Raw genomic sequence first — 16,026 nt, forward strand, 5'->3', positions numbered from 1 at the left:
CTTCTGGTTAGCAGTCAAGTGCCATAGTCCATGGGGTCTAGGTGAGTTAAATCAACAGCACCCAGCAACAACAACAAGGATGATTAGTGTACTATTCAGTACTTTAATCTTAAAAACTGCATTATTCTATCATTTCCTAACATCCTACCTCTTGGCACTTTTAAAATGTTTCGGCCCTCATTTGCTCTGCACATTAATTAAATATATATACAGAGAACCCCAGATTGGCTTTGTATCTGCAACATCCATTCCCAGTTCTCAGAAGCAGCAATCAATCAGGGATGTGGGCAACTGGGAAAAAGTCCGCTCACAGCAATAAAAATACTTTGAATCCAATTCAGGAGATGTTCTTCCTCTGATATGAGTATTCAGGGAATATAGGATTAAAAAGTTAAATCAATGGAACTGAAGAGAAAATAGCTACAGAACATTTTACTATTTTAAAAGAAACCTACTAGTGTTTTCAGAGAGCATGAAAAGGTGGGAGGACAGAATTCAAAAGAGTTGAATCCTTGGGTTTGCTCTGGTTCTCCTAAACTACCTCACCCAGGGAATGTTGGGTCTCCCAAAGAACTCAACCCAAGACTTCCCTAGGTGCTTCTGCATACTTTAGGGTCTAGGATCTATGTGCAGGATTATTGACCAGATACTCCTTTTATCCTTCTAATATGATTCTGGAAAGGACCAGACTAGACAGAATGGGGCCACTGAAGGCCCAGCAGCTGCTCAATCAACCTGCCCAACTGGAGGTTCATCACCATGCTCAACAATGGCATATGGTCTTGGGCTCCAAAGTGGCAAGTCCCCTTCTGAATAGGCAAACAACATACAGGTGAAGAACTTATTTAACCAGGAAAACATATCTGTCATCATGGCATGGAAAAGTGAGGCATCTTATCTCTAGTATTCAGTTTAGCGTTTTTCAATGAGGTCACCAGGTAATTCTTTAACTCCCTAATTCTACTTAGTGTCTGGCAAGGAAAAGCACAACTTAGGGTGAAGCTTGGTGGGCTTCCTCACAGGTGGAGTATAGCAGCAAGGAGACTTTTTAATGGAAAAATACTCAATTTCCTGAACAGATTAGTAGAGGTCAAAGGATGAGTATATTTGATCCCTCATCAAGCCAACTGGCTGGAGGCTATTTCATTGGCTATAAAAGAAATACATTTTAGAAAATTATACTGCCTTCTTTTTGCTATATAGTAACTCATTGGAACATTCACCAATGAAAAGAGGGCTTCTGATGGAGACAAGCTCACAAATGACTAATGGTAACCTGACGTCTCATTCTATAAATCAAAGAGAGCCTGTCAAAGGACCCCAAGCCAAATCTCCAATTACTGAGAAATGTTTCAGGAAGCATTAAACCTGAATATCCAAAGACTGGGGAACTTGAATAAGAGGCTAACAAACCCAACCAGAAACCTTATTATAACCAAGAGAGATCAGAGGGACAAGCAAATACTGAAACATCACAGGATAGGAGTTACAGCTCAGAAAAGAAACCTTTGTCACAAATTGAGAAAGGAAGTGAGGACGTTCTCTTGGCTTCCATGAAATACAATGATGGAAAGTGTACCTTAGGCAATCTTAAAGCTAGCTGAAAGCATTAGACAAATTCACGACACAGACTCTACACAGGAAGAAAACGTTCCTGTCTTTACAATAATAAATCTGTATTGACTAACCTTATGAGAGGGGAAAAAAACAAAGGAAAGCAAATAAAAGATGGTTATAATACATCTAGCAGGTATTTAACCTGAAAAGCAAGCATGGCAGTAGGGATGCAGTTGATAGAATTTGTTGTAGTTTTTAGTTGCCATCAAATTGGCTCCAACTCCTGACAACCTTATGTATTACAGAATGAAACGCTGCCTGGTCCTGAGCCAGCTTCATGATTATTGGTATGTTTGAGACCATTGTTATGGCTCATTGTTTTGGCTGAGCCTCTGCTTTACCAAACATGATGTCCTTTTCTAGCAACTGGTCTTTTCCTGATTACAGGCCCAAAGTGGGTGAGTTGAAGTCTCACTATCCTCACTTCTAAGGAGCGTTCTGGTTGTATTTTTTCTAAGGCTTATTTGTTCATTTGTATGACTTGATATTGGAAGGAAGATAGGGAAATCTACTTCCAAATTGATACCACCTCGGAAACCCAAGAAGGGGTCGCTATGAGTTGGATCCGAATTGATGGCGTGAGTTAGACTCCGCCAAAACTCAGAAATGCGATGCTTCCATCTGATTCAACTAAGAAAACTAGTAACTCTGTTGAAAAATGGTTCTTTTTAAAAGAAAGGCAGTATCAAATCTACACACTGCCATTGAGTTGGACCTGACTCATAGCGACCCCTCCGTGGGTTTCTGAGGCGGTATCACTATGGAAGTAGATTGTCCAACCTTCCTTCTGAGGAGTGGCTGGTGGTTTTGAATCACCAGCCTTCTGATTAGCAGTCAAATGCCTTAGGCGCTATGCCACCAGAGTATCAAGTCTGGAGGCCCAAAATGTGGGTGGTTTTATATTTAATAAGTAAATTTCTTGGCATATGTGAATAAGCACCTCCAGAGCTTCATTCGTTTGTTGAAACATCTCAGTGGGTATTCTGTCAATTCCTGGAAGCTTGTTTTCTGCCAATTCCTTTAGTGCAGCTTTGACTTCTTTCAGTACCATTGGTTTTTGATTACATGCTACCTCCTGAAATAGCTGAACATTGATCATTCTTTTTGGTACAATGACTCTGTGTATTCCTTCCATCTTGTTTTGCTTCCTGCATTGTTCAATATTTTGCCCACAGAATGCTTCAGTATTGCAAGTCAAGGCTTGAATTTTTTTCTTCAGTTCTTTCAGTTTGAGAAATTCTGAGTTTGTTCTTCTGTTTTGGCTTTCTAACTCCAAGTCTGAACATTTCATTATACTATTTTACTCTGTCTACTTGACCTGCCCTTTGAAATCTTCTGTTTTATCTCATCATTTCTTCCATTTGCTTTAGCTACTGTCCATTCAAAAGCATGATTCAGAGTCTCTTCTGACATTCATTCTGGTCTTTTCTTCCTTTCCTTTCTTTTTAATGACCTTTTACTTTCTTCATGTATGATGCTTTTGATGTCATCCCACAGCTTGTCTGGTCTTTGGTCATTGGTGATCAGTGCATAACATCTATTCTTCAAATGGTCTGTAAATTGAGGTAGTATACTTAATGCTGGAAACTCTGGTGGTGTAATGCCTAAGGCACTTGACTGCTAACCAGAAGGCTGGAGGTCAAACCCACGAGGCACTCCTCGGAAGGAAGGTTGGGCAATCTACTTCCGTAGTGATACTGCCTCGGAAACCCAAGGAGGGGTCGCTATGAGTTGGGTCCGACTCCACAGCACATAACAACAACAACATACTTAAAGTCATATTTTGGCTTTTGTGGACTTATTTTAATTGTCTTCAGCTTCGACTTGAATTTGCATATGAGTATCTGATGGTCTGCTGTTTCACAGTCAACTCCAGCTGTTCTACAGAGCCTTTCTGTCGTCTTTTGATGGATGTAGTCAATCTGATCCCTGTGTATTCCATCTGGCAAGATCCATGTGTATAACTGCCATTTATGTTGTTAAAAAAAAGAAAAAAAAGGTTATTTGCAATGAATAAGTCATTGGTCTTGCAAAAGTCTATCACGTGATCTCCAGGGTCATTTCTATCACCATATTGGCCATATTTTCCAACAACTGATGATTCCTCTGTTTCTAACTTCCACATTTCTATCACCAATAATCATCAGTACATCTTGATTGCATGTTTGGTCAATTTCAGACTGCAGAAGTTGGTAAAAATGTTCATTTTCTTCCTCTTTGGCTTTACTGATTGGTGTATATAATTGAATAGTAGTAGTATTGATTGGTCTTCCTTATAGGCATATGGATATTATTCTACCACTGACAGCACTGTACTTCAGGATAGTCTGGAAACACTCTTTGTGACAATGAATGCCATGCTGTTCCTCTTTAATTTGTCATTCCTAGCAGATTCAAAATGGCCCAAACTCATCCATTTCATTTCTCTAATGCCTAGGATATTGATCTCTATGCATTCCATTTTATTTATTTATTTTTTTTGATAACTTCCAGTTTTCCTACTATCATACTACCTACATTCCAGGTTCCAATTATTAATGAATGTTTGCAGCTGTTTCTTCCCATTTTGAGTCATGCCTCATCAGCAAATGGAAGTCCCGACAACTTTACTCCATCTACGTCATAAAAGATGCTACTTTGATGAGGCAGCTTTTCCCCAGTCTTATTTTGAGTGCCTTCCAACATTTCGTCTGCAATTTCATGTATTACTTGAAAATTAGGAAAGTTAAGTTGAGATTTGAACTGCAGATATGTCAAAGGGATGAAATTGATAATTGTTGGTAAGTCTAGGGGTTCCTCCAGACATGGGTAGGTTCTATGGTCTCTCTTATTTACCCCCAAAAGGAGATGAGAATGTTGACCACTTACAAAGCTCAGATAGGGAGTCTAACTACAGGGGTTGTTGTTCTAAACTCTGTTGTGGGATTAGCAAGAGGGAAGGCTCAATCATCAAAGGAGGTATAGACATTCATATTAAATCAGAGCAAAGAAGCTGGAGAAGCCCAATGAAAAAGATACCATCTAGCACCTGAACACAAGCTTGGCCATGGATTTAAAAGTCACTTGAATAAGCCAAGCAAGATTAGCAGGTAAGGGAACCACAATTCAACCAATGAACAAAGTAGAAGGTAAAAGAAAAAGACATGTAGTTGTCTTAAGTTGTCGTTGTTAGCTGCCATAAAGTTAGGCCCTGACTCATGGTGACTTCATGTACAAAAGAAGGAAATATTGCCTTGTCTGTACCATCCCCATGACAGGTAGCAGATCAGACCATTGTGATCCATAAGGCTTTCACTGGCTGATTTTTAGAAGTATATCACCTTTCCTCCTAGTCAGTGTAAGTGTGAAAGCTCCACTGAAACCTGTTCAACATCAGAGCAACATGCAAGTCTCCACTGACAGATGGGTGGTGGCTGTGCTTGAAGCACATTGACCAGGAATTGAATGCAAGTCTCCTGCATGGAAGGCAAGAATTCTACCATTGAACCACCAGCACCTCACAGTTGTCTATAAAAACTCGTTGCTGTTGAGTTGATGTCACCTCAAAGTGACCCTATAGGACAGAGCAGAACTGCCCCATAGGGTTTCTAAGGCTATAATCTTTATGAAAGGAGATTGCCACATCTTTCTCTTAAACCACAAACTTTCTGGTTAGGAGCCAAGCACTTTAACCATTGTATCACCAGGGCTTCTTAGAGGAAGGAAAAATGGGCTAAATATGGAATCAGTCACCAAGTTTGCATGTTCTGCCTTATATGCTCTATGCCCCAAGGTAGATGTGGGTAAACTGAGTCAACATGCAGTGTAGACCAGAACCCCATAGTGGAAGGAACATAGGAGCAGGGATGCTTTGGGACCAAGATGGGTAGTGCTCAGTTCAGAGGTACTCCTCCTCAGGAGAGTTCTGGAAATTTTTAGAGGAGTGTATGGAGTCCTTGGGTGGTGTAAACAGTTAACATGCTCAGCTGCTAACCAAAAGGTCGGAGGTTTAGGTCCATGCTGAAGCACTTGGGAAGAAAGGTATGGTGATTCTACCTCAGAAAAATCAGCCATTGAAAATGCTATGGAGTGCAGTTGTACTCTGACACACATGAGGTTTCCACAAGTTGTGGTCAACTCCATGGCAATTGGTTCCTTGATGTTTGGTTGTTGGTGGGATAGCACCATAGATGTCTGGAAATCTGCAGGGCATTTGTGGAAGATGAAGAATTGTCCCATGTCCTGTATTACTTCCCAAGGTCCCTCTGGACATCCAGATGGATGAAAATCCTGTTGATGATTATCTGAGCAGAGAATGTGCCTCCATTTCACATATGCACAGAGAATATTTTACATAGTTTTAATATACATAGAATTTTCCAGGAATGAAACTATTGTGCAAATTGAGGGAAGATGATACCTTACTTTTTGGGGATTTAGTATCTAAGATTCTTCACTATTCCATAAAATCTTCACCCTGGGTATCAGAGTCCAACTCAGCCTGGCTTTATCTCTCTACCCTGGGTACAGCCATGTCTGTGTTGATTCTCACACAGCCTTGAGCATTTCCTCATTTCACAGATCTCCTAGGGTTGTTGACTCAAAGTACTAACACATTGAGGTACTTATTACCTTACTCTAAATTATTTTCTTTTTATTTCTCCTGATATATCAGAGGACTCCCTGGAGCAAACTGTTAAAGCTCAGCTGTGTACTGAAAGGTTGGAGGTTCGAGTCCACTCACGGGCACCTCAAAGAAAGGCCTTGGAGATCTACTTCCCCAAACTCAGTCATTGGAAACCTTAAGGAACACAGTTCTGCTCTGACACGCATGGGTTTGTCAAAAGTTAGATTCCACTCCATAGCAACTGGTTACTGGTTATACTACATCAGAGAATTTCAAATATGCTTGTGACTGTGTAAGATATGCTTTCTTTGAAAAGTGACATTGTTGTTGTTAGCTGGCACTGATTCAGACTTGATTTGTGGCATCCCCACATGTTATAGAGTAGAACTTCTCCATAGAGTTTTCTTGGCTATAATCTTTACAGAAGCAGTTCACCAGGCCTTCTCTTCCATGGTGCTGCTAGGTGGGTTCAAGCTGCCAACCTTTGGGTTAGCAACCGATTACAAACAGCTTGGGCAGCCTCCTCTACAGTCTGTTTTAGTATTGCATATGTTGGTAAGTTAAGGAGCTCTGGTGGCACAGTGCCTAAAACATCTGACTGCTAATCAGAAGCTTGGCAGTTCAAACCCACCAGCCACTCTGTGGGAGGAAGATGAGGCACTCTACTTCTACAAAGATTTAGGGACCTGGAAACCCAATGGGGATCGCTATTAATTGGAATTAACTCAATGGCAGTTCTATCATCTTCACATTTAATTTCAAGTCATTACAAAGCACTAATTAGAAAAAAGGGGGTACGGGGGCCAAAGGCCACTGACCTGGAAATTTGAATTTGGACTAGAATCCTTGGCCTCCTGGACCTCCTATACTGTAAATGAGAGGGCTGAACCAACTCAACATCTATTCCATGATGAACCAGTCCAGAGTAAGAAATAGGGATGAGGTAGTTTAGGGGCAGACGATTTGGATCAATCACCAGTCTGAATGGGAAAGGGCAAAGGGTAGCAGGAGAACCATAAACTAGCTTCATAAACCTCCTCCCTACAGAAATGTCACCATTCACTATCTTCCAAGGTGCCTCTGGTTGGATTTGAACCACCAACTTTCAGCTATTAGTCAAGCAATTTACCATCTGTGCCACCCAGGGACTCCTACTGAAGTACACAGAGGCAATGTAGTTACATATATAACTGTGGTTATAGCATCAGCTTCTGGCCACATGATAGTCTTCTCAGTCACGGAGCTACCAAAGAAAGGTCAGGAGTTTTGTCCTGGAATAACAATGATGAAAGCTTACCAACACTCTGAATCATAAGCCAAGCTATAAAATCCTTGATAGAGGGGCCAACCATATTTCTCTGTACTCTCATGTAGCCCCACTAACCACGACCACTACTTTCTCCTCCCTGAAGCAACTGCAGGGAAAACAGCAGAGACTGTATCTATTCGTGCCACCAGAGACACGGCTTCCGTAGCAAGCACAGGGCTGGATCCTCCAGCAGGTCACCTTGCTTTACTAGAACAGCCTGGAAATTTTAGAAACCTTCCAGCTGCTATATTCCCCACCTTTGTTTCCCAGTTGGGGTTGATTCCCTAGAACAAAGGGAGTGTGGTCAAGAAAAGTGAGACAAGGAAGGCACACAAAGGATTCATAGTCGGGAAATGTGATGCAGTACTTTTGAGTCTGGAGGGTTCATGACCCTAAGAAGCTAACTACTGCATGTCAGCTTGTTTTGTCTATTGAATGTGTCAATTTTAGGGTCACAGTATTAGATGTATATAGTATCAAAGCAACTACAGGTACCCAAAAGGAAGTAGGCCCCACAAAGGCCCCCTCTGCAGATGAGTCATGGATTGCTCTCATTCAGAAATACCACTGTAAACAGATATGAATTCCATGACCTAAACCTTAACCCCCTACTGAACTGTTGTGTGCTGTTGAATCAATTCTCACTACAGTGACCCTATGTGACAGAACAGAACAGTCCCATAGAGCTTCCCAGACTGTAATTTTACAGGAATAGATTGCCAGGTCTTTTCTCCCTTGGAGCTACCGGTGGGTTCAAACTGCCAATCTTCTGGTTAGCAGCTGACTGCTTCACCACTGCACCACCAGGGCTCCTTCCTACTGAATTCCATAGGGATAATGCAAAGGGGTCTCCTATGCACTTCTCCAGCTGGAGGATTGGCCTCACACCCCTGTCTAGAACAGTCTCACACTCACATGCAATCTTTTCTCTCTCTGCTTGAGTCTGCTTCCACTTCAGGGCTAGCCATCAGTTACCAGCTGCCACTGAGTGGATTCTGACTCATGCGACTCCATGTGTGTCAGAGTAGAACTGTGTTCCATAGGTTTCTCAACGGCTGAATTTTTGGAAATAGATGGTCAGGCCTTTATTCCAAGGAGCCTCTGGATGGGCTGGAATGGTCAACCTTTTGGTTAGCAGCTGAGTGCAGTAATAGTTTGCACCATGCAGGACTTAGAACTAGAGGGGCTGTGAAAAGCATCACAGGATCACTTGCTCCTTGAGACTCACGTATAACTGCATGAGCTATGTTTGACTTGCATTTCTGTACAGTGACTCTTATGTAAATGCCTCAAGGCTATTAGGAGTGTCCTACTCTGAATTCCCCTGGAACGAATATTAACATATATACCAACCCATGCACACACACCCATAGACACATAAAGCACACCACACATACCACACACACACACACACACCCCACACACACATACACCACTCTCACACACACACATATGCCACACATACATGCCACACCATACACATATACCACACTGCACACACATACTGCACAAACACACACACACAGCACACTCACACATGTGCATACACACACACACTCCTAAACTTAAAATATTAACAGCCATATGGCAGTTTTACTCCTGCCCATTTTGAAGTAGGCTAATTCAAGAGGTGCCCCAAACCCAGCCGCTCCAAACTTTCATTCCATCACTTACCTTTTAGTGTCAAAGTATGAGTCTATGTAAGAATGTGGAGCCCCCGCCACAGCGAAGTTACTGCTGCCTGTGTCAACAAGGATCTGCAGCTTTTTTTTTTTAAAAAAAGGAGAAAAAAATAGAAACCATCAGGTTATCTGAACAAGGCAACACTCTTGAATAAGTTTTTAAAAACTAAGCACTAAGCCCAAGAACAATTTATCAATTGGAAAAGACTTACACCAATTAGATGGGGAAAAAAAAACCAAAACTATTAAAGAACCGAAATCTAAACAGTGTATTAAGCAGCTTGCATTAGGAAGGGTCAAGGAGTTTTGTTTAGCTGCACACTGAGCTTGTATCTGCCCACAGAAAGCTTTGCAAGAAAATAAATTCAGTTAAGTAACTAGGAATTATTTCTTAAGCCACTGGGCCTTTACTAAAAAGCTCTTTCTTAACTCTGAGCTTTTGCCTGGTTATTTAAATCCTCTTTTTTTTTGGTTAGCTGCCATCAAGTCATCCCTCAATTCATGGTGACCCTGTGCCACAAAAGAACTAATCTCTGCCCAGTCCTGTGCCGTCCCCATGACCAGTCGTGGTTTGGACCATTATGATCCACAGGGTTTTCATTAGCTCATATTCAGACGTAGATTGCTAGGCCCTTCTTCCTAGTCTGTTTAAATCTAGAAGCTTCATTGAAACTTGGTCAGATTCAGAACAACACACAAGCTTTACTGACAGACGAGTGATGGCTGCACATGAGGTGTACTGGCTGGGAATCAATCCGGGTTTCCTGTGTGGAAAGCAAGTATTCTACCACTCAACCACTGCTGTCCTTTTTATCTCTCTAAGAGCTCTGGTGGCATAGTGCCTAAGGCATCTGACTGCTAACCAGAAGGCTGGCAGTTCAAACCCACCAGCCACTCTTCAGAAGGAAGACTGGGCACTCTACTTCCATAGAAATACCGCCTCAGGAACCCAAGGAGGGGTTGCTATGAGCCAGGATCGAGTTGATGGCAGTGAGTTTGGTTTGGCTATAATTTTTAGCTATTGTCTGGAAAATATCAACCTTCTACTAAGAAAGGAGCTGAAGGCATCTAATTCTTCAAGAATCTCTGTCCCACCCAACCTCTCAATATGTTATACTGTTGCTTTTCTCTTCTCAGGTTTATCACATTCCCCACAGTTGTTCAGTCATTGTTCTGTAAGAAAACAGCCTCACCAGCTTGCACCAGAGATTCTTCATCCAACCCTTGAATGCCTATGCTTTGCTCAGTGGCCTGTCCCACGATGGATGCCATATTCTTCAAGTGCTTTCATGTTTGAGGATGACTCTCCATGACCTTGACTATTGACTTGCCTAAACCAAAAAACACAAACTCACTGCCATCAAGTCAGTCTCAACTCATAGCGACCCCTCCTTGGGACCTCTAGTGGTGTAGTGCCTAAGGCACCTGACTGCTAACCAGAAGGTTGGCAGTTCAAACCCACCAGCCACTCCTCGGAAGGAAGATTGGACAATCTACTTCTGTAGTGATACTGCCTTGGAAACCCAAGGAGAGATCACTATGACTCAGAGATGACTCAAGGGCATATAACAACAATCTCATGGAAGTAGATTGCCTTCCTTCTGAGGAGTGGCTGGCTGGTGGGTCTGGGTATAACATATTTGGGTCATTTTTTTTTTCCCCTTCCCTCAACATCTTATAGATTTTTCTCCAATGTCATCCGGCAGTATTTTAGAGAAAATTGAGGCTTGTCTTAATTTTTCTTAATTTTCTTAATTTTTCTCTCTGAAAGTAACTTTCTTTCTGCTTAGATACTGAAGAATACTTTTCTTTTCTATAAACTTCTATATTTTTATCACAATATATTTTATTAATATATAGTAATATTGGTTGGTCCAATTAAATTTTCCTAGAAAATGAGGTTGACATTTCAATCTAAAATTTCAAATTACTTTTACTTAATTTTCAGGCAAATTTGCTAGTATATTGTTTTTCTGTTCCACTTGTTAAGTTTTTATTCAGTCATTCTACTGTCATCTTGGTCTTCCATGTCTATTACAGTGAAACGTGTGAGGGCCAGAACTGGCTGGGACTGCCTTCTTTCTCTAGAGCTTGTAAGTATTCTACCACTTTTCTTTTGCTCATTTTCAAAGGAGATACTTGAGACAGATTTCTGCCTTACACAGGACTGGTTTTTGCAGGTTTCATTGTAATACTTTTGTTCTAATTTCTTCAGAATTTATTTTGAGCCTTCCCTTTATAGCAGTAATTTGGTTTTCTTTTGCTTTTTGATTTTTTATTCTTTGACAGGTTGATTTTGCTCCTTGCTATCTCTAATGCAGTTATTAGTCTTACAGGAATGCCTTTTTGCTCCTCAACTTATTTCCTTGTGCTACAATATTCCATTGCATTCCCTTCATCTCACTTTTGAATTATATTCTGTTGAATTCACTGTTTGGTGAAATACATCTATAGCACAACACACTCAAGGAATTTTTCTCTATTCCTTTGTTATTATTTCTTCCAAAATGGATTTTTCATCTTTCTTTTGCATGACAGACCTCTTCTTTCTTTTAATCTTAAGTGGGTTTATGTAAACCTTAAGCTGTTTCACAGTTAATACAGGCATCTCCAGGTGAACTTTTGATTTTCCTTAGTGAGTGTTGTAGGAATAATCCCTGACTCCTCTCCATCTTGTCTGGGGCTGCTTGCCATGCACTCCAATCCACAGAGTGGTGAGAAGCCTGCCCACCAGGGGCAGTTCTTGCTCCCGAGACATCATTACACAGCTTATTCCAGGGTTCAGGACACCCAGTTGCTACTGTTGCTGTCAAGTCAATTCTAACCCATGGCAATCGAAGGGTAGAACTGTGCTCCAAAAGGTTTCAATGGCTGATTTTTTGGAAGTAGATCACCAGGCCTTTCTTCCAAGGAGCCTCTGGGTGGACTAGTACCTCCAATATTTTGCTTAGCATCTAACAGTGTTAATTGTACCACCCAAAGACCCCTCAGGCTACCTTGCCAGGCCCTCTCCCTCAATGGGCTCTATACCCTAGAATCTTCTCTTTTAAAGGATCCAGTGGCCATTTCCTTCATTTACTGGACTCTCTCCAGCCAGCTTTCCCATCATCTCTCTTAGTTAATGAGGAAATTAAGAGTTACCCCCAGTTCATTTTACTTTTTTGTGAGGGGTGCTTTACTAGTCTTGTTCCTCCAACCGCTGCTCCTCTATAGAGGGTCTCTTACTGGTTCACTTACACCCTGCCTCATCCCTGCTCCCCATCTCTGTGCTTATGCAGTGTTTCTTCCCTCTCTATCTTCCTCTTAGCTCAGCACATAGGCCCTTAGAACCTCTGTTGTGGACTCAGGTGTGAAAGCTCATGGATCCTCAGTGTCTGCCCACTCATCTGCTGAGTCCATTTCCCCCCAAATTCTAAGTGCTGATGAGAATTCTCAGTACTTTTCCACTCACTGCCCCATTTGCACAATATAGCTAGGGGCTAGTAAGTGGGAAATAGGCTTAAAAAAATCAATTCTTTACCACCTATTCATTTCTTCCTCATTTTTCCACTGTTCCTTCCCTATTTTAAATGTTGATTCATTTTAATGATGATCACACTTAACTAAGTACAAACTTGCTCAAACAAAAAAATAGTAATTCCAGACAATGCAATGTTAGTAATGCTCAGTTTTATATTTATCATCAGTATGCCGGAGTGAAATGCTCATGTTGCTATTGTTGTTAGCTGCCATTAGCTGGGCTCCCAACTCACAGTGACCCCACGGCACAATGGAATGAAACATTGTCCAGTCCTGTGCCATCTCCCGTGATGGGCTGCACATTGGATTGGTGAGATCCATAGATTTCAGGAGCTGATGTTTGGAAGTAAATCATCAGGCCCTTCTTCCTAGTCTGTCTTAGTCTAGAAGCTCCACTGAAACCTGTCTGGCACCGTGGCAACACTCCATTCCAGTGACAGATTGGGTGGGGGCTGCACATGAGTTACATTGTCCGGTCATGGAACCTAGGCAAATCCTCTTGGGCAGGTGAAGAAGAGTTTCTCTGTTTAGCTAATGTAAGTTGTTAAATCACTTTGGGAAATGAAAGGTTCTTGTGCTGGTAATACTGTCCAATGGCTTCACTAATAACTGATCTCTGAATTTGTATCAACTATGGGCTCCTGATTCTCCCCAAACCTGCCCATGTTGCTGCATCTGATCATGAATCACCAGATGACTGTGTTAAAAGTATCTATTTTAGGGTTCCAGTCTCCCCTATGGGAGCTCTGGCAGTGTAGTGCCTAAGGCATCTGACTGCTAACCAGAAGGCTGGCAGTTCAAACCCACCAGCCACTCCTCAGAACGAAGGTTGGGTAATCAATTTCCATAGAGATACCACCTTGGAAACCCAAGGAGAGGTCACTATGAATCGAATTGACTTGATGGCAGTAAGTTTTGGAGTCTTCCTTATGGGGCCGTGGTGGTACAGTAGTTAAGTGCTTGTCTGCTAACCAGAAGGTTGGTGGCTTGAACTCACCAGATACTCCACAGGAGAAAGAAGCAGTTTGCTTATGTAAAGTTACAGCCTTGGAAATCCTATGGTGCAGTTTTATTCTGTCCTGTAGGTTTGCTATGCAGGGGAATCCACTCAACAGTTCTACCCAGACAAGAGTGGGGCCTATGAATCTGTATTTTGAACAAGGCTCCCAGGGGCTCTGGATGAGCAGTGAAATGTAAGAGTCACTGATACAGTGTGGCAAAAGCAGGAACACTCACCCCTATGAATTCAGGGCTTTGCCTGTTAAATGAGCATAATAACCAAATCTCCAGGGGCTGCCATAAGGTAAACCAGTTGCCATCCAGTTGATTCTAACTCATGAGGACTCCATGTATGTCAGAGTAGAACTATATTCTGTAAGCTTTTCAATGGCTGATCTCTCAGAAATAGACCACCAGGCCTTTCTTCTTAGGCAACTCTGGGTAGACTTGAGCCTTCAAAGTCTTCTTTAGAAGCCAAGTGTGTTAACTGTTTACACCACACAATGTCTCCATCAAAAGGGAAAGTGGAGGCTTTAAAGACACCCACACAGAACAATTGCTCAGATGAGTATCATTCTGGGTTCTCTTCCCTTTCCTGAAAAATCAGGAAAAGCTGGACACCTACAGGGAATAATGAGGCTTTGGGCTATCAACCCCTTGCGGAAAAATGTACATGCCTTTATTTTTTGCCACTACAACTTTCTCTAATATGCTGTGATCAGAGGGCCTGTGGATGTCGACCTCTTGGCTGTGCTGGGGAAGTATGTTCGCAGGTTTCCTGCTCGCTCTCTGCTACCAGGCACTAGGACTTGTTGTCCCTGACACCTGTCTGCTCATCACTCTGCCTCATGTTCTGAATGAGTTCTCTCTGTGCCTCTGTGGCCCTACAGGGCTTGCTTCAGTGACACACGTTCTTTGCAGTCAGCTTAGGGTTCAAGTTGGAGCAAAAGCCACTTACTATGTTCAGCATGAAGGACTTCTTTGGGTGGTGCAAATGGTTAGCATGCTCAGATGTTAACTGAAAGAATAGAGGTTTGAGTCCACCTAAAGGCACCTTGGAAGAAAGGCCTGGCAACCTACTTCTGAAAAGTTAGCCACAGAAAACCCTATGGAGCATAGTTCTACCCTGACACCAAGAAGTTGCCATGAGCCTGAGTCATTCCACAGCAAATGGCTTTTTTTTAATGGTCAGTGTGGAAACAACAAAGCTGAGACTTCACCCATCACTGGGATGGTGCTCTAAAATGCAATTTCTTAAAGTATTAACTACTAGTCCCTCACACACCAAGGCCTTGCTTGTCCTAACTGGCAGATGTGGAGTCAAAGTTGACAAAGAGTTGATGTAAGTCACTCACACAGCCCTGTGTCCTCATCATTGTCTTCATGTCAGGAGTTTAAATATGTCCTGCAGGCACAAAGAGCTTTTGAAATGGTTTGAATGAAACAAAGTCCCTGGGTGATACAAACAGTTCATAGGCTTGGCTACTAACCAAAATGTTGGCAATTTGATCCAGATTCCATCAACATTCTTTAGAAGTAGAGAAATCAATCATCAATTTTATATGGAAAAGAAAGAGACCTCACATAAACAAAGCACTAGTTAAGAAGAACAACAAAATAGGAGGTTTCACACTTTATGATCTCAAAACCTACTACACAGCTACGGTAGTTAAAACATCCTGGTGCTGGTACAACAATAGACACATAGAACAATGGAACATAATTGAGAACCCAGAAGTATATCCATCCTCCTATGGACAGTTGATCTTTGACAAAGGGCCAAAATCCATTAAATGGGTAGGAGAACAGTCTCTTTAATAATTAGTGCCAGCAAAACCAGATATCCACCTGCAGAAAAATGAAAGCAGATTCATACCTCACACCTCCTTATACAAAAACTAAAGATGATCCAATATAAAACCTAAAACTATAAAGTTCATCAGAGAAAAAATAGGATCAAATTTAGGCCCTCTAATTAATGGCATAAATAAACTATCAAACAGAACTAAAAATGCAAATGGCAGAAGATAAACTAGATGACTAGGACCTTTTAAAAACTGAACACTTAAGCACATCAAACAACTTCTCCAAAAGAATAAAAAGAGAATCTACAGACTGGGGGAAAAAAAATTGTCAATGGCATACTGGACAAGGGACTAATCTCTATAATTTATAGAAAACGTCAACAGCTCAGCAACAGAAAGACAAACAATCTAAAAAATGGGCAGAGCCTGGATAGACTGGGAGAACAATGTGGAACAAAACTCAAAGTCATTAAAAAAAAAAAAAAAGAG

General features: G+C 41.6%; 1 protein-coding gene across 1 annotated transcript in view; it reads right to left on the reverse strand.

The window, feature by feature from the left end:
* Positions 1 to 16,026, reverse strand: part of BACE2 (beta-secretase 2) — a 160,041-nt gene that overhangs the window by 75,676 nt on the left and 68,339 nt on the right. The window contains exon 2 of the mRNA XM_007947284.2: positions 9,207 to 9,295. Within this exon, the coding sequence (XP_007945475.1) occupies positions 9,207 to 9,295 (89 nt within the window). The remainder of the gene's footprint in view (positions 1 to 9,206; positions 9,296 to 16,026) is intronic.

Source organism: Orycteropus afer, unplaced genomic scaffold (assembly GCF_000298275.1).
Source record: "Orycteropus afer afer isolate SDZICR_OR568_19922 unplaced genomic scaffold, OryAfe1.0 scaffold00179, whole genome shotgun sequence".
Taxonomy (NCBI): domain Eukaryota; kingdom Metazoa; phylum Chordata; class Mammalia; order Tubulidentata; family Orycteropodidae; genus Orycteropus; species Orycteropus afer.